The sequence below is a fragment of the Temnothorax curvispinosus genome, unplaced genomic scaffold, assembly GCF_003070985.1.
Source record: "Temnothorax curvispinosus isolate PA1 unplaced genomic scaffold, ASM307098v1 QBEX01011966.1, whole genome shotgun sequence".
Classification (NCBI taxonomy): Eukaryota; Metazoa; Arthropoda; class Insecta; order Hymenoptera; family Formicidae; genus Temnothorax; species Temnothorax curvispinosus.
Window position 1 is genome coordinate 308,875 of NW_020221746.1, and position 26,238 is coordinate 335,112.

The following is a 26,238-nucleotide window of genomic DNA, read 5'->3' on the forward strand; positions in this document are numbered from 1 at the left end:
AACAGAACACCGCGTCGCCTTGAGAACGCTAGAACCCTCCACCAGCTTCTTCGGATATATCCTACCATCGCGCATCGGCCACATCCGCCCGGTCACGCCGGGTTGACCGCACACGTACACATGCATACAGACTCGCTTGCACTAACGTAAACCTCTACATTATACAGGATCGCTCAGGAATCACTCACTCTTTTTTGTCAGACATTTTTAATTTGTTCTAGTTTCTCTTAGCAGAGAATTGTTTGAAATTATTAATCCCCGTAATTGTTAACATTCATCGTGAACATTTGCTCATATGACATTACAATATCTAATGTATTTATTTATGGTCGAGAAGGGCGTATAACTTCTGAGGCATCCTGTATACATATAGATATACGCGTACACAGACGCATGTGTGTACATATATGTGTACGAGACTGATACTGGGGCGCTGCGAGTTTCGTTTCATCCTACTTGTTGGATAGGGTCTTTCGAGTGGCCAGAGGAAAGGACTTGTTCCTTCCTTCCTTCCTTCCTTCCTTCCTTCTTCCTTCCCTCCTCGTCATCCTCTTTCCTTTTCTTCGAAACGAACGCGTGGGGGATTGTTTGCACTCACCTCTCTTCCATCGCTTCACCTTAGTCCCTTGGTTCTACGCCCCGCGGGAACCCGCCACCCCGTCGTCCGAAGCTCAGATTGCTTTTATACCATGGATTGATTGACAATATACTTACGTTAGCCGAGTGGACCGTACAGTTATGGAGACTGCTACACCCTCTCCGTCTTCCTGTTTCCATCCTGTGCCACCGCCGTTAAAGCGCGACCCTCTTCTGTTCGCTGGAACATCGCCGCGGAATCTTTCTACTCTTCCTTTTCTTTCGTTTCGCTCTTCCTCGTTCATTCACTTGTGTGAAAGTAAGCGATTTTCGAAAGATACCGTTCTCCGAAAGAAAACACGAGCAATTTCTTAGACAAGCGTACAGTTTTACTCTCGTGATCGGATGCGCGCCATGTGCTAATCAAATATAATACAATTACTTTTTAATCTTTTTATTGAAACAATCTGTGTACTAAAGATAATAGTATTGATCTGGTAGTGGTAGTTGGTAGGTTTGTAAATATAATTTACAAACTGCAGCTTTAAGTTAAAACAGTTTTAAGAATATGGCTTACCTACCTACAACAACTTATTTTGTATTATTATGAACGGAAATTTATTAGAATTCGGATAAGATTGATAAGAATGATTTAATTCTTGGTTGGTCGTATTATTTGGTTGTTAGTATTATTATAATTATGATTGTGTGACATTTCATCTTAATTCTGTTATACATATAATTAACTATAATATATAATTTAATTATTTATTAATTCTTTGTCCAATAAGAGAATACAGGGCTTCTTGAAATATAATATATTTATTGGATTTATTTTACGATGCTTCTTTTGAATTCTACCTTTCGTATTGTAAATCTTATATTGTAAATCTGTCACACGTATGCCGAAACTGATTGTTACGAATTGCATCCGGCCAAAGGCGAGGATAAGAAAAGTATGCCCTAGTGAATATTCTTTCGTACGATCTGCGACGTAAAAGACCTATAATATCATAAATTCATGACCATTTCGAGCGATGACGTAAATTTTCGGGGATAAGTGTTTCTTCTTCCACGTTACATCTTATATACTAACCTTTTTTCTTTGACGAAGAAATAGACATGCAAAAACATTTTTTTGATGTACGTATTAAAATTAAACGTTTTGAAGATATAATTTACATTTTTATGTGATAGACATTTCCTATTAACACTCGGCAGTGGGAATCCTACTCTTAACAAAGTAAATAACGCGGCAAGCGTTGATACATCGTTATAGTAAACACATGCAATTAGTCGATAAAGCGATTTTGCGCTACTAACTTGATTAATCGCATTGTAATCGAATGATAATTATTATTGCATTCTCGACGAGCGATTTCCGACATTAATGGAACTATGGTTTGAGCATTACGCGGTATGAAAAGTTTCTCGGTTGCATCGGGCGCGGGTCGGGCGGCTTGGGACTTGTTCAGAGTCCGTTTCAAGTCCGAAAGTAACCCCTGCCATTCTTCGGTGGGGTAGCACTATTCAATGAATTCAGAATGCGTTTGGAGAGTCTCCAGCTCCTTCTTTGCCCACCCCTTTTTCCAGAAAAGACGTATGAATCGTCGTCGGATGGTTGCGGTTCCCTGAGCGTGGGACACTTTAGAGCTTATGTCCCCGGAATACGTAACGTGGGATTTCGGTGGCGCATTCTTTCTCATCCCTCTGCCAACCTTCATTCGTTCCACCTTTTATTTCGCCGCGATTCTTTTCAGCATTTTGGATATTAAAATCATCTTTCTCTCTTATGCAAGCGCGCCACATTTATTAGACTCACGATTGTATTTCGAATAGTATTTTTATCGTATTATTTCTGTTTATAGAAATTATAGATTTTTAATTAATTAAGTTTTCCATTATTGAGTTAGATGAACTGCCCTGATCAGTATTCCGCCGTATTATAGTGTAAAAATATAACTTGTCGGCATTACATTAGAGAATACAATGAATATTTTATTTAAATGTTTTTAACAACATTCGACTTTATGTCAATATATAACCAATTAAAAAGCGATATCAACACATCGCTTTAACTATAGCGATATTTTGTTGGCCCTTTCTGATCTTAACAAAACATGGTTGGGTTTATTGGATGTTTGTCCGGGATTGTGTCGTCGCGAACGAAAATAGGATGCACCAGCCGCCTAAACTGCGCTTTACGACTGGCAGCGTCGTAAAACGTAATGCAAAACGTTTACGAACCAACGCCCGTCGTACATAAATTTACACATCATAAGATTTCGAACTCACAAATGTATTTCGTACGTGTTATTTAAGGACAAATGATTTTATCGCAACATTAGGAATAGAAGATTCTCAATTTCTAAGTGCATATTATATCTAATATTTTTTTTACGCATATACCACATACATATAAATCTTGGCGGTTCTTTTTCCGGATTTCGTGATATTGACGCATGCAGCATATTTGTATAACTGTCTTCTTAATTATTATTATTATACGTTCTATTACTATTGCTATTGCTATTATTTTTTAATTTTTTCCTAATTTTTTTTGTAACGTCGTTAGAAGTTTTTTCATGCTATTATAAATTTAATTTAATTTACATATTGTACTATATGTATTTATTTATATGTATTATTAATTCTATTATAATCTCTCTGACAGTGTTCACAAAATAATATGTATTTTTATCGCGAAAATGTTTTATTAAGTGTAAAATATTATTCAGTATGACAATATGTAACAATAATTTATGGTACGCGTAACCAATATAAGGGTTAATTGAGACACTAAAGGTTCGTCATATACTCTAGAAAATTAGTCGTCGTACTCGTCGTACTCGTCGAAGGGATATACCTACAAACCTGGACTTCTTTTTCTATCATCCTCCACCACACCCCTGCTGATCGCTTTTCTTTCTTCGGTTAAGGGTGGTGGCGTTGCCTCAACCTCGCCCTGATCCGTAAATATTGGCGACCCCGTAACAGCTCCTCGTAAAAATCACTTGATTACAACCCCTCCCTTCATCATCCAAACGTCGTTCATCAACGGAGAATTGCAATAAAAAGTAGGCGCTCTCTCTCTAGCGCTTCTTTTTATATAATTATTTAAAATATAGTGAAAAAGATTACGTTATTCGTGTATATAATTTTAACCGTGACAAAATTATGACAAAAACTGAGAATTTTTTAGTTTAAATTCCATCTTTTTTAACTTTTAAAATAATCGTTGATGGTCATAATCAGATTTAATAATCGGGCTAGTTTAGTCCGAATAATATGTAGAACGATGATTACGATTATTACGAAGAAAGCATCTTTTCGCTTTGTGACTGAAAAGCGATTTAGAAAATAGCGTAACAAAAGTGAAGATTAAGAGATCGCATTTTGACGTTTTATTAATCGTAGAACCGTAAAAGTGAATTAATTCTCAACGTGATGAGAGAGATGTTTTACAATTCATTTTTAGGAATATGAAATTGACGAGAAGTTTTTGAGTTTAAATTGAACTGTAGAATTGTTTAATTACATTAATTAGAAATCCTTAAAAAGAAGGTCTATATAGATATTAGCTTCATTTTGTCTATGGATTCTGTGAACACAAATTGAAGATGATTAATTCCTATAGTTCTAAAACCTCCAAGTTATACCAATTCAGCTTATACTATTCAGCTACTCATAATACGATATACTCGTGCTTGCATGCCGGTCGAAGAATTGTTCCAATGCTTTTCGATACTTTTTACTTGACTTTTTATGAGAATTGTGCGTGTCACTATAGTTCGATAACGTATATTGCGTTACCTACGATATTTTTTTCGGACGTAATAACGGCGCATAGCCGCTAGCCGCGCAACGCGTCACCCTCGATATTTCAATAGGCTGAAACTCGATACGATCTGATCGATAGTTCGTCCATATTGTTGCCACGGGGTGGGAACGTGCCATGTATATCGTTACGTTATGTAACCTGTTAAGTGGCTTGATGTTGTTACGGATTTTAGAGATTATCGCGTACATCAACGGATAAATCTCGCTGCATTCCGTAATTTTACGTATGTACGTGCGGCGCTTTAATTCGCTATTTATTCATATATCGTTGCGATGTGCATTCGTGATAACGATTATTATTTGTCTCGGCAATATTACAAAAGCTCGTATTTAATTTCGTACTAATTTTTAGGTAAGTGCTCTTTTCTCATTTCTGAGCTGTCTAAGCCGTACATACCGTTTCTGTTTCAGATTCTTCTACCTGTATCACTTCTCTTTTTACGCCTATCATTATCGATTTAACGGACAGTACAGCAGTTTGGCGCTGGTCACATCTTGGCTTTTTATACAGGTGAGTATTTCGTTGTCGTTCGTCGATCTTTGTTATTTCATTAAACGTCACAGTGAGAAACGGCGGATATAAAATTCTTTTATTAAGTCTCTATTTAAATTTGAGAAATTTACCCTTGATACGGTCCCGCAAAGTATGATCAAGGAAGAATGCGGTTGGGAATAAATTGCTTGGTGAAAGTGCGCGAACTCGAGTACTTGGTAAGGCACAAGTATTTGTGCGGTGTATTTTGGGATTAAAGTGTGGTGCGCCGTCGGATCGTGAATCAATCGTCTTCGCGTTAAAAAACAAAAATAATAAAAGAAAAGAAACTCCTACGGGAAAATAGAAAAGTTTGCCCAAGAAAAATTGCTCTTTTGCATTGAAACGGACATTGATCACGAATATTCCGTGACCTACTTGCGAATACTTTAGTCGATATGGTCGGGCTAAGTTTAGCAAGAAACTCCTGCGACAATTGAACTGTTGAAAAATTGTGTCATGGGTACTCTTTGTCTATCTTTCCGGGCAGTAATATAGGCATTCTACACATTACGTTAATTGGACGATATTTGACTTTTAGATTGATGAACGATCATTGATGAACGCTATATTCACTTCTGAATAATCTGTTTAAATAAGCGACTATAAGTTTCGTGCATTGGCCCGGAAAGTAAGAGTGAATTAAAATCTGCGAACAAAAAAATCAAATTTTATACTGCTGCGCTTTCCAATATAAATTACATTTGAATTGAAGCATTAAAGAGAGAATACCGGAGAATATCAGAGATATAGATTATATTTATTGTCCAGTGTGGTTTCGATAAAATAAATGTACGCCTGATGCAACATTAATCTTTTTCATTGTTTCTATATTGCGTTAATTAATGTTAAAAACATAAAACTTTGCTGGACTAAAAAGTTTATTCCGAAATTGTATGAAAGAGACGTTGAGATAATTGAAAAAATATGCTGTTTATTTAAAAAGCTTTATATTTTTAATTATCCATCGCATAGCAGCGTTTATAATAAAATGACGATGATGAACAATCGTATCATGAAACCGTCTTTTGATTATCGATTTTGGCGATGTAATAATGTCCCGAGCCCATATAAAAGAATAGAATGTGAATCCGATTTGTGTGACCCGGGAAAAGCGGAGTTTGCACTTCCGCTTTTAGGAATCGCGTTGAGATAGATGAGGGAGAATGGGAGCATATTTTGCATGCGATCTCGTCGGCTACCGTTGGGAGTCCTGCGATTGACAGCAACGGTAGCAGGACGAAGAACGAGCCGTGCCACGACCGTGGTCGCTTGACTGGATAGCCTAAAGCCGCTATCGCTCAAACTTAAGTTACGTAAACGCAACCGGGACAATGCTCCTGACAGCTCGATCGATAGAAATAATTTAATGCGGCTTCTTGGTTTCCACTTTCCATATACAAATGCGCGTAAGGATACTTTAATGCGGGAATCTCGTTCTCTCATCGAGAAGGGCGTGTCCCGTTTCTTCCATTAAGAACAGTCCGTTAAGTAACCGTGAGATACTGTCATTTCCCATTGGTTGTTCCATTAGGAATATGTATACGCTAATGCTCTTGACCTTAAAACTTACTCATTTGCAACTTTAGAATTATTTTTATTTATTACGCTTCTATATTGTTTTTTATATCTACTATGAAGTGGATTGTTACTGCTCTCATTTGTCATCAGTCATCAGTTCACGTTTGTATCATATTGTTCGCGACAATGTGATTATATATACTTGAGATTTTTTCGCTCTTTGAATTTCGCGTCATCATGTTCAACGTTGACGAGTCATCGGTTATATGTATAATAGTGCGTTCTCTCTGTATATAAGTCAAGTATATATCTATCGAGTTACGACAAACGATCGATCGTAATAGAACATTTGCTATAAGCCGCCGGAATTTTAGAAACAAATTTGCCTGCTATGCCAATAATACGATGGGTAATCTGATTGGAGAGCGTACTTTGATAACGCAATAACTTATAATTAGATGATCGCGATGGCCGTATTAACAGGTATTATTATAACGGCGTTACGATAGATAGCCGCTACGTTAATAACTACATTCGATATGTACTGTGTACATTTCACGCGTAAAAACTGAATACCATTAAAGTTTAATGGAGTGGTTAATTCACTCGATAAAAGGTGTAAATGCATCGCGATACTGCATCATTACGCGCTGGGGAAAAAGATTACATTACTATGTCGTATTCGCCATTCAATTGTTGAACATATTTAATGTCAATTATTTTGAAAATTAGTCTAAAAAATAGCCTAATGTAAAGAAGATTTGTCGAAGCGCAATAATTTTGATAAAATTCTACATGAAATACAGTGTATCAAAAATTGCATATTTTTCTCGCAATTATTTTTATCGTTATAAAATAAATTGATAATTATTTCAGAATGTATTCCACGATGTATTCCACGAATATAATCCATGATTTTTCAGATTATATCTGTTATAAAATTTAAAATTCAATATCAGTATTACAACAATTATCTGTTATTGTTGTTTGTACATTATAACTTTATTTAATTATATAATTTCATTTTCAATAATTTTTAATAATTTTTTTTACTTTATAGAATATTATCAAACGTATGTGGTGCAGTGATTTTTCAAAAGCGTCTAGATAAAAATAGTATGTCGACACATTTGAGAATATGATCGAATATAAGTATGCTTTGTAAATAGACCGCGGCTTTTTTTTTAAGCCTACGTCGATGATGACAGTCTTTGCTCGACAAGCGAGTTACAGGTTCGTTAACATGATCGACCGTTTAACGAGCGACAATTATTTCCTGGCAACGAGTTCACGAATACCGTGCAGCGGGAAAATTCGAAAAGCCCGGGGGCACGTCGGCCGAGAATCGTTTTGATTCCCGGATGGCAAAGCTCTCGCCGGCTGTTGCTGTAGGTCAGAGTTCAGCCGATTAGCCCCGCGGCGTGATTATACACCGATTCGATATCGGTGTCATTGGCGTTGATTATCCACCAAACGAAAACTCGATATACCCGGATCCCGCTCCCGTTCCCGTTCCCGCAATCGCGTTCCTACACTCCGCTTCCCGTCATTCTTTCCCATCCACCTTGGGATCCACTTCCCGCTCTTCACCAATCTTCCCACCAGTCTTCTTTTTCTCAAACGGTGCGGAATCGTTCCGCTCTTGCCGACGAATCACCGAGAATACCATTTCCTCCGCGTCGTCGACAGGTGCCCGGACCCGAGATATCTATTTTCCATATCCAGGATTTTTCTTCTCGCTCATCCGCTCGCCACCTTCACTCCTACCTCTGCAGCCTCTGCAGCCTCTGCACCTCTATACCTCCGTGTTATTTGTTCATTTTAGATTTTTCAATCTTAAAAGAAAGAACGTCAAAATAAATGCGATTGGATGGTTCTCGTTGGCACAGTTTGTCACGTCTCAATTCTATAAATAATTCCAACTGCACGCAGCGTGCTTGGTTTAATCAAGAGACGTCCCTAAATTACTTAATAAAGTAGTAGGATTTTGCAATTTAGGAATGGAGGAATGGAGGATTTGGTTTCGCGCGATACGTGTGAAGAGAGGCTGCGTTATTGTGTGTGCAGTCGTCGTTATCACGATGCACGTATCACGATCGATACCGATCGGCAGAGACAAGGTTCGAAGCGATTGCGGAGAAAGAGAGCGCTGATGTAGAACGAATTTGGTGAATTTCCATATAAATTTGCTAGGCGCGAGCGGCACACACGGCTCACATACACGGAATAAACGAATGCATAGAGCCACGTGTGCCGGGAGATACAGCTCGCCAGGTTGAATTTTTGTTTCCGGTTTCTCCAACGGTGTCCAACACATGGATGCAGGGGGAGTGGCGAATTCTTACAGCGTATTATATATGGCGACAGAGAGACAAAATGCCATGCATGTTATAGATGTCATTCTTTTTTTTGTTTCAGCACTCAATGCTATACTTCTTTCATCACTATGAGCTACCAGTAATTCTGCAGCAGGCGCAACTTCAGCAGCTCCTGTTTCGTAATCATGCTCAGCCTCAAGCGCAACCAGCAACGCCCAGTACGGCCCCAACCACCCCGGGTCCGGGGTCGTCGCCGTCACCTTCGCCAACGCCGTCGCCGTCGCCATCGCCATCGCCGTCAGTGGCTCCTTCGCCTTCACCTTCGTCGAATCCGAATCCGTCGACACCTCCGACGACGGAACAGACACAGCAAAACTACATTACTGAGCTTTCTCAGCTTGACTTCGAACCTAGCAATACGGAGGAACAACATGCGAATGCGGATAATGAGCAAACATCCGCGACAACGACGGCTGACCGTCGAGACAATTCTGTTCGAGGTAAGTCAATTTCAATATTTTTATCTTGCGTTTGCGTTATTTCTCATTGAGTCACCGGCTAGATCAATTAAAATTTTATTTCCTAGTGTCTTAAACGAATTAAACTTACTATATCGGATATTTGATATTGTATATTTGATCAAATTTCGACACTCAACATACTTTTTCTATAAATGTAGAGAAACAAATTAAAAAATGGTACATTTAATTATATATATATAGATATACATATATGTATGTACGTATAGCTATTTCAACTTTTATACAACTTTATACAATAGGAAAAAACTTTTTCCTCTATGACACTTGCGCTTTCGCGAGTTTAATTTTATGAAACATATAAGATTTACACATTATTGAGAACGACGAAAAAAAACCTATGTCGGAACGACAAGCCAACAGCCGAAAAATGATCCTCTTGGGGCTTCAACGATACCAGAGAAATATTGAGTAATTTTTGAGATATCGTATAACGTATTGTAATCGTCAATAATTCCGTGATTACGCATTCCGCGTGCCGGTTCGCGAAATCACGCGCGCGTTTCATCGGTTTAGAGTTTTGAATGAGCACTTTGTAGATCCTGTGTCACTGACACTCGTCGCTTTGGAGCGCCTACATAGTTTGGCACGCGATACCGCGCTATCGTGTTTCAATTCGAACGATCCAACTAGCACTGATTATTTTTCTGGGCTTTTAATTTCACCTCTCGTTTCGCGTTCGTGGCTCGGATAATCGATAATCGTTTTAACACGCGCGCGAGCGTTACCGAGCGTCGGGAACCAGTTTATTTATTTACAGCTGCGGTTTGACTTACAGTTGATGCGCGCTCTTTATACCACACCGATTGTTTGACTTTTATTACGGATATTTGTCATCTAAAACTTCTATAAATTGTATTATCTTCAAAGTATGATATTTCTTCATGTGGCGGTATATAATAAAAAAACAATGTTGCGTTAAATCTTAAATCGCAGTGTCGGAAGACACGGCAGTGCTCGCTACATCGGCTTCCGTTGCGAAAACGGAAGCAGTGCCCTCAGCGTCTGGATCTACGAGTTCCTTCACCGATACTTCGTCCTCCGAAGGATTCGAGGTCATCGAGTCTGCCGAAGTGGTACGCAAGGAAGTGTCTGTCGAAGACAAGAAACATTAGACTTTAATCATGCCAGTGCGTGACAGTCAGAGCACAGAGTGTATCATTTCCACATGACTGCTTCCGTCGATTTCCTTTCGCAGAAAATCGGCGCAGTTATTTTGTCAAGGGAACTTAACTATAAAGTAATATGGTCTCTTTATGTAAGAGAATGAACAAGATACGTGTTCAATGTTTAATTTCAATGAGGATAAACTTAGAAACCGATTCTTTGAAAATGTCATAAATATCACGCTTCGAAATCAGAAACAATGGACGAAGAGGCAAAGATTTTTACGCTCATGTAATTATAGAAATAAATTTTCTATGGCAGTAATATATGGGAATATCAGGGTTCGATCGGATTTGATTTTATGCAGTTACACGTTTCCATGTTAGATTCATTACAAGTCAAGTATAATAGCAAAGTTACCTGTATGAATTCAGACAGTAATTTCAGAAATGATAAAACACTATGTTTTTAACTCAGTTTTTAATTTATCGCGGTTGTACGTGAATTATATAATGATTCTTTGTAACGTAATACGTGTAATTTTTTTATGTAATATTCCATAAGATTATTTTATATTTAATGATACAAGATGCAAGAGTTTTTGTATTTATTTGTTGAAAGATACGTTAAACACGAGTGCAAAATATATTACGATAAATATTATCTTCCGATTGAAATGCACATTTGCGAGTAGTCTCAAGATTCTTGTTAATTTGTAATTTGTTTACTTTATAAATATATTTCTCTTATTGCATGAAGTGAATAATTTCTGACATTTTTCTTCCATGTATTTATACACACACACGCACACGCACACACACATATGTTTCTATTTAATTATTCTTCGTATTTATTCTGTCTCATTCATATGGTGACTATAAAATTTTTACGCTCGTATCCCGCAAAGATAACATGGTTAAAATAAGAAATATTTACAATTATTACTTTTATCGGACTTCGAAAGACTATAGTAAAAGATTACAAGAAATTATATTTAGAATTGAGATTACTGGAAATTATATTTACATTGAGATTGATTGGAATGCGCCAAAATTTTTGACGAATAATTTTATGTACAAATTCTTACAGCGAGATAGTTAAACGTTGAACTGTTCTTCGCACTTGTCTCTGCACTCTTCGTCTTTTGAAAATGTTAGGGAAGCATTTGTCGGCGAGACCGCTAAGATTGCAGTTTTTCAGCACGATTAGAATGCCTCTGAATATTCTTTGATTCCCTCTTTTGTTTGTTCTACATATACATTACGACCTACCGAAATAGAGATGAGATAGTAGTTAACAAGTACTTTCGCAAGTAAATTTGTTTAAACAAGTATCGAACAAAAATCGCGTCATTAGAGAATATTATAAAGCGATTTTTTCGGTTTATGTCATGATAAATGTATTAATTATATCAATAATGTTAGATCAACGGACATAACTACAATAAGTAAAATCGTACATGAAGATCATTATCCGATCAATTGCTGTGTTTTCTCTTTTTTCTAAATAATATTTTTCGATGCTCGATTGTGTTCGCTCGATTAGATAGACTCTGCCTTGATAGAGGCACAGGTATGGAATAGACATGCAATCGAGTTTTGACTAATGAACATTTTGAAATTACCGAATACTCGTGTAATGATGTAAAAATTTGTTTGACTGCGTAAGAATATTTTCTTGGTATAAATTCATATGTAGCTAATCTTGTCTTGTGCTTAGTAGCAAATTATTCGGACGACAACGCTATATATAAGGATGTAGCGAGATAAAACGAGTAAAATCGATAGTATATCTTTCACATGCCCTTTTTCCCCTTTATCTTTTATGATATAGCGTATTTGGGATCTGGGATTTTTTCGAATGTTTCATTCATTCCACGGATATTTCTAACTCATTATTTTATAATTAACCAATCAGTTTAACACGGGTTTAATTAGCTTAAGTTGCAATTGCCGTTTACTGGAATGACAAAACGTTGCGTGCTATTAATATAAATAAAGATAAAGATAAAGAAAATGAGAAGGATCGGAAACATATAAATCGCGAAAGAAACCGCTTCTGACGGAATCGCCGATGCCGCATTCTCCACCTTAGTGCGTTGTTACTTAGGATTAACGATAATCGTTATAATGTAAGTTTACAGTGATATAATTTATCCGTTCCGGAGATTTGTCATTTAGTGATATATACTATGTATCATTGGCAAGTGAAATGGCATGTTTTTTTTATTACGTGGACTGGGACATGTGTGAAATATTGAAACGATTCGTGCAAAGGAAAACGAGACGAGCTAGCACACTCATTGGAGACCGACGTTAGGAACAAATGATGCGTATGTATTTATCACGTATTGTTAATGTAATTTGTCGATTTTGGCATGCATCAGCGTACTATAAGTGATATTGATGCTGAGCTAAGCGATATTCCGACGAATGACATAATAACGAAAAGTAAGAAACAATTGCGCGAATTATACAAATGTGCTCAGTTAAGGTGATCCTAAAGCCGTGATTTTAGCCGGTTTTTTTCGTTTTTTTTTCTTAGCACTAATCTTTTAATTGACTTTATAGAAATGCAAAATTCTTGTCTAGAATTAAAGTACGCATCAAAATCTAGGTCATGGTGGTCGAATTTACATGTGGTGGTCGTCACGTATAACAAAAAATATTATTTTTTTTTCGTTTTCGATATAAATTCGACCACCATGACCTAGATTTTGATGCGTACTTTAATTCTAGACAAGAATTTTGCATTTCTATAAAGCCAATTAAAAGATTAGTGCTAAGAAAAAAACTGAAAAAAAAACCGGCTAGGATCACGGCTTTAGGATCACCTTAAGAGATAACAAAGAAGCTCGAAAAGAGAAGGTTATTTAAGAATATCGACTGTAAAAGCTCCGATTATCGTTTTGTTTGTTGTCTCCCGAGTCACATTTGTAGACGAGCGCTTCTGTAAAAAAATTTTTTTATTATTTATATATTTTATTTCTTTTGGTTGTATATATTATTAGATATTGTTACTATTATCCCTATTGTGCTACTATTGCTGCTGTTATTATTAGATTATAAATAAATGCAGAGATCTTATTCTATGTTTCGTCTTGATTTATTATCGATTCAGCATTTAACTCGTCCCATCCCTATACTATCGCGTTGCTTCGAACAGCACGGCAAATTCGAGATTTAAAAGCGATTCTCGCGAAATTGAAATTGATTGTTCAACTTGGAACGTAAGGCAGAGGATGCGCGGTGGATAGGGAGAACTGTGTTGGATTCCGTCCAAGTCGTGCGGATGGGATTGGCGGGGAAGAACGGGACAAACCGAAATAGACAAATAGACACTGGTATCCCTTTGAAGGAATCAAACAGGTGGCGTGGAGTACGAAGATAACACGATAGAATGGAAAGAGAAAGAGAGAGAGAGAGAGGGGGGGAGAGAGAAGGTGGAGGGGAAGACGAACTGCGTGGGCAAAGGTTGGAGGTACGGGTGATTCGTGGAAATGCCCAAAGAGACACGGTGCTCCTACAAATGTAGCGATTTATTTTCATTAAGACATAATTAGGAGTGAGTCGCATCGCGATCCGATTCGTCGCTCGAATCCTCCTCCGTTCCGTTGTATCACTGTTCCGTTGTACGGTATATAGGTATGGAGCACATCGCGACACGCCGCATTAGTACCATTTGAGCTTAATATTTCAAAGATGTGTAATTTTGTCGCGAATATATATATACATAACATTTTCTTTAGCAATTATTATCAAGAGATTATCTTCTTTGTCATGGAATTTATTGTTATTGTATCGTTGTGTGATTATCTCTTTTCTAATGGAAAGTAATTTGCAACGTAAATCTGTATTCTCATCGTATATGAACATGAATCAAATAAATTATATAATTGATTATGTGCATTTTTTTCTTAGTGTCACAAAAAGATTTGATCGTTGCATATAAAGGCGCAACTGATTCCACGTATCCCTTGTGATAGCGATTCTTCGACGATCGGGATTGGAAAGGGTCAGAATGAATAATCTGACGAAAGGGTGAGCGCGAAGGAGAAGCAAGAGGGAGGGTATAGTGGGTTGTGTATTGGTGAACGGCTACAGAGCCACTTCCGTATGTCCCGGAAACTCGTATAGAGTCTCAGCTCAGCAGTTGCAGAACGACAGCGGGAAGAGGAGAAGGAGGAGGAGGAGGAGGAGGATGGAAACAGAAAGCCCACAGGGGCTAAATTTGCATCCGGCAAAGCAACCTCGGACTACTTTATTTGATTGGCTGCCCGCAGGGCTGCCTTCTGTCCCTACATGGACGAACCTACACGGATCGTTCTGTGTTTCTCTTTTCCCTCTCTCCGTCCACGTCTTATTTTTTTTACTTCTTCCATCTCATTCTCTCTTGTCATTTTGTTTCTTCGGAATTGTCCCTCTGCCCTTTCCCTCTTTCTCTCATCTTCGGCCACTTTGCTCACCACTAGATAGGTTTCCTATCGGAATCATATCGACGATGGTCGCGAGAAACGCACTTTAACGAATCATGTATGAGCAGCTTCGTTCTTAGAGCGTTCTTTTTAAAGAAATTGATCTAGAGGATATTCTTAATTAACTGAAGAAAATTCACAAACGTGCCTTTTGATTAATTCTAATTGATAACCAATATTTTTTAGAATAGTAAATTAAAATTCAATAGGAAATAAATAACAAATATTTGTTCTCGACTAAATTTTACAGGGAGATTTTTCTGCGCGATGTGTACTCAATGTTAAATTACTCAAACATTTGATAATAAGTCAAATATATAATGTTGCAGGAATAAAGATATCTATGTCGTCACTTTGTTGCTTGATCGGATGTAAAACGTGAAAACGGCCAAGATGGTAGTAATGATAATGGCAGAGGCATCGATCGGCTTTCGTCCTGTCCAGCAACGATGCTCAACGTCGAAATAATCATCCGCTTTAATAAAAACGGCTTATCCGCGAAACAATGGACTGTCGCTCGCAGGACCGTCAAGCACGTGGTGTCGCGGCATCGTGGCTTGTCTTTCGTGAGAATACCTACCTTGTCCGCTCGCTCGTTCATTCGGCTCTTCCTAAGAGTTAAGCCGTTTTAGCTTTACTTCGCTACGCGCTAAAACAAGGTATCTTAATACGAAGCCACTTCAAGTTCCACGGCGTACCTGAAATTAAATCTTCTTCCTGACGCAATTAAAAACTTAATTCTTGGAAACGCGTTACCATGCTCCGAGCCATAATGAAAAAACTCACGGTGGCACATAAAAATACGAGATGCCAGCGATCTATTGATTTTTATGAGATATTGCAAGTTTCATAAATCAGATCAAATCCGTTTTTTTTTTCTGTTTAATAAGACTTAGCGATAAAGACATTTTTTCTTTTAATTTAAAACTGATTTTCGTTTTTGTATTTTGTATTTTACATTTTATATTTTATTTTTTTCATACATATATTTTCTATACATTTGTATATCTTACATTTGAATTTTCATTTTGCTTAAAATGATGAAAAAAAAAAAAAATGTTAAGATTCATATTAAATCATAAAGTCATAAAAGGTACGGAAATAATTTAAAATAATATTTAAAAATGTTTACGTGATTTTAGAATTTGATTTTCAAGTATAAAAACGAATATTAAAGTTATGATAGACTGTATAGAAATATAAATTCGTTATAAAAATGAATCGCTAAATCTTATTGTTAGTTGACCTTTTCTTGGGTCTTTATATTTGGGGCGTTGTTTCCTTTCCACGCTTCGGCGCGGCGCGACGCGTCGCTCGATAACACCGAGTCCGCTTTCTTTGATATATCGAACCTCGTAAGCGCATGCACAAGATATACGATAATTATATTATTTTTGAAGCAATGCAAATGTGAGTGGCAAAGAAATAATAAGATACTGTGATAAGATGCTTGATAGGTTGATGCCTTTCTAACAATTTTAACTACAGATGTTTTGTCATCATATATTTTAAATGGTTTGAGCTTATAGCTGCTAGGATGAATGATGATATTCAACTATATTCATTTCTTTATGAGTTTGTATCTTCATTTCATTTGGAAGCATAATGTAAAAAAAAGTATCTTTGTTCTGTGTCTCTTTTTCATTGGTGTTCGAAAGTCGGCTGCACAGTTTCGAGAGGCATTAGGTACGTGTTTTCCGGACTTTAAGCCGAGCATCGCCGGAGGAGATCTCATTAATTAGCTAATGGCTTTCTGAGTCTTCTCAGGTATATGTATGCTGCATATGGTACATACAACGAGTATCAGTATTCTTCTTACTTCTATGTGTCATTAAATTGTCATGGTTGCAAATTCGTTTGTTAGTAATACGACAAATGAACCAATGATTTTACCATTAGATTTTTTCCTTTTTACAATAACTAGACACTACAGACGCGCGCTACGCGCGCGCTATTTATCTTTAACATTTCACTATTAACCCTATTATACACAACTGTCAAAATATACAATGACAGCTGCAAATGAAGTAAGCGCAGCAAGAGAACCAATCGGCATCGCGGAAAAGCGGCAACAATAAACTTCACATCTCCTTTTTAGAAGAGGATTTTTTACACACAAAGCTAAAATTGACAAGTGGTATCATATAAAAATAGAGATAACGATTGCATAATATAACTTCACGTATTTTACGCTGCCTGTTCTCATACCAAGGAGTCTACCCTTGATTTCCAGAGGTTACTAACTTTGTATCTCCTGATTCTGCTTGATCGAATTAATCCATTTCCAATTTAATCAAATCGCTTGAATCGTCTAATTTCACATGCGACCTGTTTTCAGAGAACACTGTATCGATACTTTTCACAGCTTGCTTCGAACGTATCTGAACGTGTCTAGTAATACCCAATTATCTCGAATATTCATGATAACAAATTGGCAAAACGTAAACCATTGAGACGTATCGTATGCTTCATAATACATACATATGCATCCAATAAAACGTAATATATATTTATCATTCTCGAGTATATATGTCGAGAAATCAATTTGTTAGGTTCTACATCCTATTGTGATGTTCTTATGACAGAGGATGTGCGTCTGTAATATCTGCATATGCAGCGTTGTAAGAAAATGAATAAAAATCGCGCGTGAGATAAAACGGTCTAAAATAACATGTCAGAATAAAACTACATCGTTCTTCTGAATTATACTATCTCAATTGTTTTGCAATTTGACACTAATGTTATTGATTTGCAATGACGTCAGTGTAGCAATAGGACGCTACATGGTTTCATCGTGTTCTAATATTGCAGCTACGGCTATAATAGATTTACATTCATAATTTATCTTCAATACCTTTAAAGCAAATATTTATTTACATTCATAATTTATCTTCAATACCTTTAAAGCAAATATTTAATAGCTTCAAAGGTAAGTTACATATAACTTGTATTTATTACTTTTAACATTGTCTCTTTGTTATTTGAAATTATGATTTATGAAAGGAAATTTTTTATAATTATTTTGCATAAAATAATAATGTATTATATATTATAGTATTTATTAAAATGATAAAAGAAAGATATAAAGATTCATATATTATCGACAGACATGTCATTAAAAACGCGCGTATGGTAATTTTATAAGTTTTATAAGTAACAGGATCCCCCTCAAGATCGCGAGGGAAAAGCTGCACAATATTGAAAATTTGTATGATTACATCAAATGATCGTTTAAAGCGTCAAACGTTTGTGGCAAGACGAGTTCTGATCTCCACTCGTAATTAATTTGACGATATCAATCCAATTGATTTTCTACCGTAGACAGAAATTTGTCTTATAAGAGTGCTGAATTCGATAATCGTCACGTCTACAATTACGTATCAAAGTCTTGCCTTCCAGAAATTTTCGATAATGACAAGTTTTGTACGAAATAATATCTTGTCGGTGCTATGTCGAATTAATCATAAGCAATTACTGTCATTCAAAAGTTCATACACGTGCCGTATATATACGTGCCGTATATATAGTTGATTTATTATCTTCTCATGACGTATATTTTTTTTTATGGTTCGTACGCTCCTTTAATAAAGCGAATGAAACATTGAATAGACAAGAGATTGAATTTTATATACGCAAATTATAATTATACTTTTTAGAATACGAATTTCACGCCGAATCCTCGCAATGTTTTAATGGAGATAACATATCCGAGGTACTCCTCTGGCAAGTATAACTTCTATTCGCCGGGCTTCCTCTCAGCCTCAGCGAAATTATATGGGGTTCGATGTTACGCTATGTCCCAATTATAAAGTACTCATTGTGCACTGAAACAGCGTCAGTTCCCGGAACGGATGGAATTTTTAATACAGGCATGATATTTCTCATTAGTTATAATTTATTGTTAATTAGATTATGGACTAAATTGAACCAGCGTACAAGTTTTTATTATACTTTATTATGCTACATACTGACGGAAAGCATTTATTCACTCGCTTCATGCACGTGTGAATTTTTTAACGAATATAGAATAATCATGTTTAAACGATAACGATGTTATACATTATTCTTCCATTGAGATTTTCATTTTTGTTATTGCATATTGATTTATTTTCGTCAGCATTGGTAGCGGTCATTAAATATTGCTAGTTGCAGTTGAAAATATCAATGAAATACATATTTTCCGGCGCAATCCGGCGCAATCCGGCGCAATCAGGCGCGTGACCAAAATGAGACAATAACGCAATCTTAGTTGTTTTTAATCTGGAAAGCAGATTCTTTTTACGACTTTATAATGACAAGTTGTTCCGTGTTTGGATGAATTTTCTTCTATAGAAACTCGTCGTTTTCTCTCTTACGCAGGTGACACATGAGCGTTGAACTGGAAATCCTTCTCTTAATCCAATGAGAAAGTATTTTGCGCTCAATTCTGCAAGGAGCTCAATTCTGCATCTCTCGGTGCCGATGTGGAAGGATAAATATAATTGCCTGACGTTTCAAAGAAGATGCTGGAATAATACCAATGTGTGCGTATGTAAGCAAAAAACTGTGAATCGAGAGGATGAAAAAGCGAAGAGCGCGACAGTGAGGTGCGTTTGATATTCGAATAAATCTTTCCCAAGTATTCACACATTTTATCTGCCATTATATATTATATAAAACTAATCGTTCATACTGATTGTAATAAGACTGTCGGAGTTTGTAATGATCGTATATAATTCGAAAATGTAAAAGAATGGTCTTATTGTTTATATTTATTATCGATATTGCCTAATTATCATGGTTGTGCATATTTTTGTAAAAAATATTATATACTTAGTAGTAGTTATGCGTAGTATAGTAGTATTGTGACAACATGACATGTATCTCAGAGTATTAAATATTAATGAATTTTTTGAAAAAATTTAGAGGGGCAGGGGGACGATCCTGAATTTAAAGCACTCGCTCCGCCTTGCTTCAACTTGACAGGTTTTCTCCCTGCTCCATTACCCCTTCATATTCTTCCCTTTTTCTCGCGAGATTATTCGCTTATCGGTTCATTGTGGATTCCTCCTATCCTTTATGAGCAGCGGTCGCTTCCCGTGCATGCTAAATATCTTTTCTCGCTACTGCCACCATTCAACCACCAGTTTCAGCTTTGCCTTCTGCAGATGCGTCACTTTGCACAGTTGCGACGAAATAAGGCTTATATAGGGTAAGTAGGATAACCAGTTATACACAAAAAGAGGGAAACAGAAAATATCGGCAAAGCGAGACAATATTGTTTTTTATTTAAAGATATATAAACATAATGCATATATAGCTCAATTGTCTCCAAGCGAAAATCGGACCTTGGACTTCTGTTAGAATGGAAAAATTTGTATGTCGCAATATCCTATTCATGGTCATGTATCTTGTGTCAAGAATGTTTATCTTTTGTTGGCATTTGTATTCATAAAGTATTCAAGAATATCTCAGGTAAATGAAATATACAAAATTAAAATATATGTATGTATATGTGGGATAGTTGTGTTTAAGGCTAAAATTCTGAATATGAAAAGACTGCTGGGGCCTAAAAAAATCTAGAGTTATTGTTTATATTGTTTTTTACATATTTCGTATCACATACGATTATTCGATGAAAATATTCAATATTGTGTTAAGATTCAATTAAAATAATCTTTACAGTGTCTAGATATTAATAACTCGCACGTATTATAATGTATTTCACTAATTGTAAGTGTCGCCGCGCATCGTTTGTTATATTATTAATGTATGCAAATTTCAAACGACACCTCTATCTAACATTCAATGCTTGAATCTTGAGCTTCCTATTAACTTTTCTATATAAGTTTATGCATAAATCAAGTCGTACTGCACACGCAATCAGCTAATTGTTGTTAATACATTTAGAAATTGTTTATAGTGTACTAAAAAAAAAATGAATCTATCTATAATAATCATGAGATAAATCTACATTATAAATTCAATTATAAACAAATTTATATCAATCTGGATTTTCCTGTATTATTCAAAATGCAGGACATATAATTTTTAAAAATAAATCTTCCGTTATGAGAGACTATAAATTCCCATCGATGACGTCAGGCTATTAGGTTCGACGTAGTACGCGACAAGAAAAAGATAATATAATTTCTACGTGCTTCACCCTCTCTCAGCGTTCGATTATCGATTCACGTCACTTTAGTTCGTTCTCGTTGTTCGGTGTCGCCGCTGCTGCTGGCGTTATGTTAAAAATTATACGACAAATTTTTGTATTTTTCAAGATGCAGAAAGAATGTAGCAACATTAAGCAGTCTTTGAAAAAAAAAACGCGGTCTATTTATAAGCCTTTTAAAATCACTTATCATTTTCTCGCGATTAAAATATTCAAGCGACTTTCACGATGCACGAATACACGTTGAGTTGTTCAACGCTGCTTTACTTTACCATACACATTACAATTCTTTTTACTTGCAGAATTGCGTATTTAATTGTATTTTTTATAATAATTAATAATTTAAAAAACTATGTAAATCTAAGAGATTTTTTATTTATTTTTGTTGCATAAAATGACATATATAATTAAAAAATGATTTTTGTTATTAGTTGAAAAGAATAAAATTTTCCAATCTATGACATTTTTATACACATTTAAATATTAATTCAATTATTTACGAAAGCTGTTGTTGCCTATATTATAAAAGTTTAAATTGTCAAATATTTCTACCATTTTGATGGATTATAAAGCCATTGTATTTGTATCCGCACAATTAAAAGAATAAAATTGATAATTATCAACAATGTAACCGTTATATGCGCACTGAAATATATTTGGAGTTACATAGTAAATCATAGATTCATTCCATAATCGTGAAAAGATATTCACGATTTGGACGAATTAAATGTTCAGCGGGTATAACGAGTTTGTTAAAGTGATTGAGGTAATTTCAACAATAAATATAAATATAATGTTCTTTTAAAACACACTGTCGTTCTGATCATTAGTTGATAATTCTCAGTTTACGAATAAATAACTTATCCGGCTGGAGTTTGACAATCAAGTAACTTGAAGTTAAGTTTTAAAGTCGTATTAGTTTTGATTTTGAGACGGCAACATAGCATGGATGATGTGTGTTTCTTCAAAGAAAAAAGCGACACGAACGACGTCGCATCGTTATAAAAATGCAGCTAATTACACAACTACGGACGAATTAGTTGCCAGTCAGAAACGAATCGGTACGAACATCGCGAGTGCTGCCGGTAATGGGAAAACATTCTGAAAACTTTCTGTTTTCCCAGTGCGTATTAATTTTCATATCCGCGTCTCGTTGCCATAGCTACGGTCATAGCCAGCAGGAGTAATAAGTTTTGGAATAATTTTACGCACAGTCGATCGTATGAATTCGCTCTCTATTCTCTACTCGTTCCCTCTCGTTTTTCTTCAACTCCACCACTCTATCGCAGTTCCACCCACGCGTGTTACACTCCGTTTAACCTTTGTATTCTGTTTCTCTCTCTCTCTCTCTCTCTCGTAGTACGCACGCGGACTCGTAATGCAATCGACAATTACGTTTAAGGCAGATAATATTGTACTTCAATAAATGAAATTCTCTTTGCCTTATTTCATATAATAGATAACTGAATAATCGAGAAAGAATTTCCTGCTTGGACACCTTTATAGGTCTCGGAATTTTTTATCATTTCAATGCATCTCCCAGTTTTTTTTAAAACAAAGACAAATTTTAGTAATTTTCTTATGTACTTTGAGATGAAAGAGATGAAAGATGATTTATATTGGTGGAATCTCATAGTTCATGTTAGCTCGGCTGTAATCATCCCTATGCATTCGTTCATCGCGTGAAATTACGTATTTCTGACTTTTGATCTTGCTTCGCGCGTGTTTGCGTTAAATTATGTATGATGCGGTCGAGAGAATGTGTATCTTACTAAATACCGTTTATCGTCGTTCATCACTTTCCTCCCAAACTTCTAACGTACATTTGTCGGCGAATGTTTGCTGCTATTATTTGCGTACACTTGCGTTCGTGCCGTTCCGGTTCAAAGGCGATTTCTTTTTGGATTTGATAAATTTGTCTTATCGACTCCTTTCATTCGAGCAGTTACGCAACGAAAACATTTTGGTCGTTTTCGTGAGTAAGAGATAAAACTCATATTAGCATACGACTGAGCACTTTAATATACCAGAATTATATAATACTCTTATGTAATTTAGTCTCATTTAGATCGAAAGAGCTTATATACCTGAAAAAAAAGAACACACGTATCGAAAAAGGAAGTGATAAATGAAGACTGTGACTCTTGCACAAATATCTTACATTATTTTCCATGGTAATTGTTGTTTATTAACGCTATAGTATCATACCTCTGATTTGGTTGTGGAGGCACATAGACAGCAATCAAGACCAAAATAGCAGATGGTAACCGCATCAACGTCGTTACGTAATACGTGGTTATTAGCTATTAACCGTAAATCATGTAAGCCGTGTTAATAATCCATGCATCCAGCAAGTTAACACTATCATTCACGTTACCTAATAATTCCGCCTAACGTTAATCCACATTTCGAACTGTTTGAAAGAAGACGCGTAATGGAAGCGCTTATATCTAACGCATATTATAGTCTATTTTGCTGTCCCCCGTGCATCCCGATACTGCTCTGTTTCGATTCTTCTCTTCTTCTCTTTCATACATATCGATTTGTTGCTCTGATAGCTAAATGAATTTAACATATCAACGTATTCTAAATATAAATAATTGTATATATCGTTGAGAAGGTGTTTCTCATTCTTATTAGGAGTCCAAACATGATAAACACGATTGAATGTGTTGATAAAGAGAAATTAATCATTTGTATAAAATAATTTATATGAATATTATACAACTATTTACTACATAAATTATATGTAAAAGAGATAAGATTGTGCGCATGCATGTCATTGGTCCTGATCTGTGAGAAAAAAGTTAACGATCGAAATCTTCGATTTGCACCATTTTTTCAGTTATTAACCCGATAATATAAAATAATGTTCTTTTGCGTAAATGTTAATTTATTAATTGACGTCCGAAAAAAAACAGGACAGTTTCTTATTTCGACGTACGAGATATTATAATCATGTTGTACACTATCGATTGACGTATGCTGGAGGGTTGCAGGATGGCCTGGTATGAGGCAAAGGAGGGTGTGCGTTAGATGGAAGGGAGGAAGCAGAAGCCGGCAGAGGGAGAAGACACCCCCTAATAGAATGCCAATATGATTATGTGTGCCATGCTGCATCCAAACTACGATCTATGGTGCACCTAACACTCTTCAACACTCGCGTTTGACGCAATCGGTTGTCTCGGACTGACGGAGAGCGCGCGATATTTTACGATTCGTTCTTTCGTCACGGTAATTAAGCTGTTAAAATGTACGTTATGGCGCATTATGCAACATACATTATAATATAATTGTGTTTTTGATATGAAAAAACGTCAGATTGAAAATACAGAAAACTAGAAACAGGAAAATATTTATTGTAACAAAGTACAATGCATTAGAAAAATAAAAGAATAAGAAGAAATTATCTGTAGACGTATATCGTTTGAATTTATTATTAATTTATGAAATTTTTATACAGCTTTCCTATAAATGTGTGTATTAACGAGAGACGCGATTGTGTCCTCCCGTCGAGTGTCTCTTCCATCGATTTACCGCAAATTTATTCTATTTGCGCATAAATGTCGAGCGGCGTTTTGCATTAAATTCCCGATTTATAATGTTTTCCGCATAGAGAGACGCGCTAAATCAAGCAGTCACGTGTGGTGGACGCGTCGTCGTGCGTTAGCTCGTACGCGTTGGAACGGAAAATATCATCGCTTAGGCAAACGGATCGGTGTGTCGTTTCTAGTTCTATTTCTTATCGGCAAAACGTAATCTTGAAGGGTTCACGTATCACGATCTACGTTCGCATATTTACTCCAACTTATTGTGTCTAACGAAATTAAGTCCGTTCACTTTACTATTAATCGATCACCGGTTTCACCCGTAGTCAACCTTCGTCGTATGCATACTCTTCGTGCAAATTACTGTATACACGTATGTGCGATGCGGATGAATTCACGACAGAGTGGGCGCGATATGGCCGTGGCATTTCAGAAAGTGCTTTAAAGTGAGTGGTCGCGTCACGAAAAATCAGACTGCGCTATGCTGTAATGCATTGTCGAGTTTTATGCAAACCCAAGACACAATGCTACAGTATGAGAAAATGGAAAAATAACTATACAAAAGATAAGTATAGTTATTAGCATACGATAAAATAAACAACTGTATGATAAACGGAAGAAAAACAGTCGATCGAAAAGGATATTACTAAATAATTAGATGAAGAACAATTGGAGCACGTGAAGCGAGCTCTGCCTGGTACTTGACGATTGATTGAAAATATTTTTGAGAGTATCTTTGAAAAAAAGAATCGAAAAGGGGGGGACGATTTCTCAAAAAAACAGCATAACTCAAAAATGAAATTTCACAAAAGAAATCCTATTATTTTCCATATTATTTTCGCGATTAATTCTTTCATTAGAAATTATCCTTCTTTTAATCGTATCGCCACAATTCTGTAGTATTCTGGAGCATTCTGGAGCATTGTGTATAATATGAATAATATAAATATGTATATTTCTTTTTAAATATCTATATGAAACTAACATATCATTTTGCGCTGTATGAGTGATCGGCGAGTGAGTGCAAGGCGTAAATAAATGTGGCATTACATAGTCGACGGATTAATGGCATCAGGCGGAAGCGTCTATAATACTTATCGAAAGATACATCCGGTACGAGAGCGTACTCTTTCTCAGCGCTACGAGTCGCATAGGGGTAGTGCCCGTCGAAGTTAACCTTTGTTTCGCGCATGACTGGCCTTTCGAGTTTATCAGTGTGTAGCAGGTGGTGTGGCGCTTTATTTATAACAGCAACGCGTCCCTTCTTCCTTTCGCGAAACTGCCGTGGCCGATCGCGTTAAGCCGCGCGAACAGTTCGTATATTGCGCGTACGAGCTATGTGACACGCGTGTATTCACGCGTGCCCGTATATACGATACGACATACGAGTACACGCGTGACGCGACGCGACTTCGCGATGGACGTAACATACCTATATAGTGAACCGCAATGTGTCCCGAGTCCCGCGTAAGGCGTAAGTAGACCGTGCGTATCTGTGCGTGTGCGTTTCTCTCTCACATACCTACTATACGCTTCGTGCTCCCGAGTGGCGAGTATATGCGTGCGTAAGTGCGTACGCGACGTGTTTATGCGTACATGAGTACGTCTTTCATATGAGAATTATCGATA

At 36.4% G+C, this 26,238-nt stretch overlaps 1 protein-coding gene across 3 annotated transcripts in view; it reads left to right on the forward strand.

Moving 5' to 3' along the window:
- Nucleotides 1-20,477, forward strand: part of LOC112462141 (membralin) — a 58,488-nt gene extending 38,011 nt beyond the window's left edge. For 2 of the 3 annotated variants that reach the window (XM_025027766.1, XM_025027767.1), the window contains exons 11-13: nucleotides 4,828-4,927; nucleotides 8,888-9,287; nucleotides 10,263-10,981. In XM_025027766.1, coding sequence (XP_024883534.1) covers nucleotides 4,828-4,927; nucleotides 8,888-9,287; nucleotides 10,263-10,441 — 679 coding nt within the window. In that variant the 3' untranslated portion in view covers nucleotides 10,442-10,981. Of the gene's footprint in view, nucleotides 1-4,827; nucleotides 4,928-8,887; nucleotides 9,288-10,262; nucleotides 10,982-19,266 lie in introns of those variants that run through there. The other variant, XM_025027768.1, reaches the window with a different exon arrangement.
- The last annotated feature ends 5,761 nt before the right edge of the window (nucleotides 20,478-26,238 follow it).